General features: G+C 35.4%; 1 protein-coding gene across 1 annotated transcript; it reads left to right on the top strand.

The window, feature by feature from the left end:
- Window positions 1–233: 233 nt before the first annotated feature.
- On the top strand, window positions 234–1,428 carry LOC107059540 (uncharacterized mitochondrial protein AtMg00810-like). Its single transcript, XM_015306118.1, has 2 exons — window positions 234–334; window positions 543–1,428. Exons 1-2 carry the CDS (start codon window positions 234–236, stop codon window positions 1,426–1,428), a joined length of 987 nt encoding a protein of 328 aa, XP_015161604.1.
- The last annotated feature ends 2,823 nt before the right edge of the window (window positions 1,429–4,251 follow it).

Here is a 4,251-nt window from a genome sequence, read left to right on the forward strand (position 1 = left end):
GGAGGAGTTGTTTATGATTGAAAAAAATGATACGTGGCAGCTTGTTGAGAAACCTCAAGGCATAAAAGTAATTGGGGTAAAGTGGGTGTTCCGAACCCAGCTAAATGTTGATGGTTCAATCAAGAAGCATAAAACAAGGCTTGTAGTGAAGGGTTATGTGTAGATTTTTTTTATTGATTATTTTGACACTTTTTCTCCAATAGTTAGGCTCGACACGATTAGATTGCTTAACTATGTTTGCACAACATGGATGGAAAGTGCATCAGATGGATGTCAAATCAGCATTTCTTAATGGAATTCTTGAAGAAGAAATTTATGTTGAGCAACCTCAAGGGTTTGTTATAGATGGAAAGGAAGATAAAGTCTATCTACTACATAAAGCTCTTTATGGCTTAAAACAGGCACCAAGAGCTTGATATAGTAGAATAGATGATTATTTGCTCGGTCTCGATTTTGAAAAGAGTCTTTCAGAATTCACATTGTATGTTAAACATAATAGCAGTGAGATTCTTGTTGTTTCTCTTTATGCGGATGACCTTTAGATTACAGGGAGCATTTTCAGAATTCACACTATATGTTAAACATAATAGCAGTGAGATTCTTTTTATTTCTCTTTATGTGGATGACCTTTTGATTACAGGGCACAGTGAAAAGCTAATTGATGAGTTCAAGCAAGATATGATGCAAGTTTTTGAAATGTCTGATCTTGGTGTTATGACATATTTCCTTGGAATGGAGATTACACAAGGAAAATATGATTTTCTCGTTTGCCAGAAAAGGTACGCAAAGGAAATTCTCAAGAAATTCAAAATGGAAAATTGCAAAGAGATTAGTACTCCCATGAACCAAAAAGAGAAACTAAGTAAAGATGATGGAGCCGGAAAGGGGGATGAAACATACGTCAGAAGTTTCATTGGGTGTTTAATGTATCTTAGAGCAACAAGACCCGATATATTGTATGTTGTAGGTATTTTATCAAGGTTCATGCATTGTCCTAGTCAAGTACATTTGCAGGCAGCCAAAAGAATTGTGCGATACATCAAAGGAAGCATCACCTATGGAGTCATGTTTCAGAAGAGTCAACCTATGAATCTTTGTGGGTATTCCGACAGTGATTGGTGTGGTCCCGAGGATGATGCAAAGAGTACTTCAGGGTACTGTTTTAGTCTTGGTTCTGGAATTTTCTCATGGGGTTGTAAGAAACAAGATATTGTAGCTCAATCTACTGCTGAAGCTGAGTTTGTGTTAGCTACAACAGCAGTAAATCTAGCATTGTGGCTGAACAAAATTCTGGTTTATTTGCATATGGAACCAACTGGAAGCATCAAAGTGTTCGTGGACAATGAAGCAACAATAGCTATATCTCACAATCTTGTGTTTCATGGAAGAACTCAGCACTTCAAAATCAAGTTCTTTTTCTTGAGATAAGTGCAAAAAGATGGAGATATAACTCTTGTCTACTGCAAGTCGGAAAAACAATTGGCTGATATATTCATTAAGCCTTTACCAGTCAGTAAGTTTTTGCATCTCAGACAGAAAATTGGAGTTTAAAGTTTCCAAAGCAAGGAGGAGTGTTAGGAATTTGCCTTATCAACTACAATTATATTTACTTTTACTGCTTTAGTGAGTTAGGAATCTTCTAGTCGTGGGTTTCTTGCTTTCTGCTTTCTGTTTTTTATTCTAGTCTTATAAATGTAATCTGAAGACATCAATAAAAATGTTCCTCTACCGATATTCTTCTTGACTTCTCTTCTCTCTAATAGCTCATATTTCTAAAATTTACCAACAAACCCTTTAAATCTTCCAACTTTACTATTACTGTTCTTATTTTTCCAACTTCTATAATTGTTATTGTTATTGCTATGACGTCTAATTTTTTATTGTCTCAATGATTTTATTTTATAAGAATTGGATTAGCATTTCTATGCATTTGTTCAAAGCTTTTGCCTTCTTGAAGAAAAAAAAGGAATACGATGGAAAATATTTGTTGTATTTCTGATCATGCTCTATACAAGAATTTATAATCAAAGCTAAGAGAAGAAAACCAATCATATGCTTACAGCTGTCCTATTTCTATTGGCTACCTTGTAACAAACATTTCAAAATTGTGGAGAAGATAAGTCCTACACTACTACTGAACTTATCCTAGTTTCCAACGTGTGTAAGGGCTTCTCACTATAAACTGCATACTAACAACTATTTACAGTAGTAAAAAATAAAGGAATGTGATTTAATCCATCATACAACAAATGGACAATGATAATGAATAAGGATATAAGTGTCTTATCCTTCTTTGTGAAGGTTGATTTAATGTAGTTGACTCATCTATCATCTTCTGCTGGAGCTGGGTTTAATTTCTTGATACCAACACTTTTTTTGTTGCATTTAAGCATCACCAATGGTGAAATACGCAACTAACACATCCATCATTTTGGAACTTTAGTTTCATAACATTTATGTTGTAAAGACATTTGTTTCTTTCTGTGTCATTTAGCAACACTTATTATAACAGTTACATTGTTATTTTATTAGAGATCGACTCCTTCCACTGCTCAGGTAGTCGAACTATGGGTGGACCTTCAAACAAGAAGTTTGTGGTGCTTCTTCCATAGCCTAAGGCTTAGCAGATAAATTAAAAAAGACTATGATATGTTGTAGCCTTTCTAGCAAGCTCTCAGTATAATTTTCCGCAAACTAAATATAACATATGATGAAACATAAATATGTTAATATTAGGCTTAATTGTCTTTTCTTTATTTGCATCTCTACACTTCTTAAAGCACGTGCCTTGCACGGGTATCCTTTATCTAGTTCTACTATAAAAGATAACTAAATTTCATAAAAAATGGCTCCTAATTTTTAATTTTTTTTATTTTTTATTGTTTGATATCCACATTGGAGCCTAAATGATTCTTTGTGTCCGTTAGGGCCCATTTGGGGGTAACACTCCTACCAAAGATTTTTCTATACCGAAAGCTAGATCCAGAAACTTCTTGCTAAGAGAGAAGCAGTACCATCAAATGGACCACATTCTTTGTTGGTCCCACCGAGTTGGAATGCCTTAAATGGATGTGTGGTAACACGTAAAACCCAAAGGTTGATTCCATCCTTGTAGGGGGAGATGAAAACTAGCTCTCCTTTTTACGAGCACAAACTATAGGTTAAGGAACGATCAACTATTTTTTGTTATAATTAATGACTGGCACATAACTTAATTTTCATAACAAGTTGTCCTCATTAAAACAAAAAACAAATGTCAACAAAAATAAGAGTAACAAATTAGGAATAGAAAACATTATGACTAATTGGTTCGAAGGAAATAATTGCACTTGTTGGAAAAGCTAACAAATGCTTCATTAGCACAAACATTATGACTAATTGGTCCAAGTGCTCACACTGATCTCCAAATCCCTAATTCTTCTAATTACACAATCAATCACCACTGCTAGCTGGTACTAGGACCTACATGATGAAACATATTAAGATTGTAGCATGAGTATTAAAACAGGGTACTTTGTAGACATCACGTGTCGACTGAGCAAGAAAGGTAAAAGCAATATGAAAAGATAGAATCTAGAAACAGACAGAGATGAAAGCGGATATGAAAGAAAGCATACGAGCATACCGCAAGTAAATCTAAGTACAGCTAAGCTAAAACTAACTGACCCCTATAAGCCTATCACAAACACTCATGCACATGTTTAAATGAAAATTAGATAGACCCTGTAAGCCCGACATGTATAAAGAGTAACTAAGTCTACAAGAGAAAAAGTCACCACAAATCCAAACCCAAGAAACAAAATCTAGGCTCCCAACCCAAGTAACCACAATACCTAGTAATCCAGTCAACTTCCAGCCCAGCTAGCAAGAGTGATAATCAATCTAGGTCACCCAGCCAGCTAGTCCACTCCCAGCCCAACTAGCAAGACTAACATGGGGGGGTGACGAATTCAAATAGGGTCTCAAGATATCAAATTCGCCCATCTAGCCAGACCACTTCAAAGCCATCCAACTAGAAAGAGTGTCCCAAGTGGTGTTGACTACCAAAAGGATGTCGAATATGAGATCTATCAATACTAAACCACCGTGTATCAACGTCCCCTCACAAGGAATCACAAGAAATATCCAGCCTGAATAACCCTAATCCTAAGTCACCTGAGAAAGAACAAAACCTATGGTAACACATGAGAGGTCAAAATGGATATGAAACAAAGCATACGAGCATATTAAAAGTAAATCTAAATACATCTA

Source organism: Solanum tuberosum, unplaced genomic scaffold (genome assembly GCF_000226075.1).
Source record: "Solanum tuberosum cultivar DM 1-3 516 R44 unplaced genomic scaffold, SolTub_3.0 scf00024, whole genome shotgun sequence".
Taxonomy (NCBI): Eukaryota; Viridiplantae; Streptophyta; class Magnoliopsida; order Solanales; family Solanaceae; genus Solanum; species Solanum tuberosum.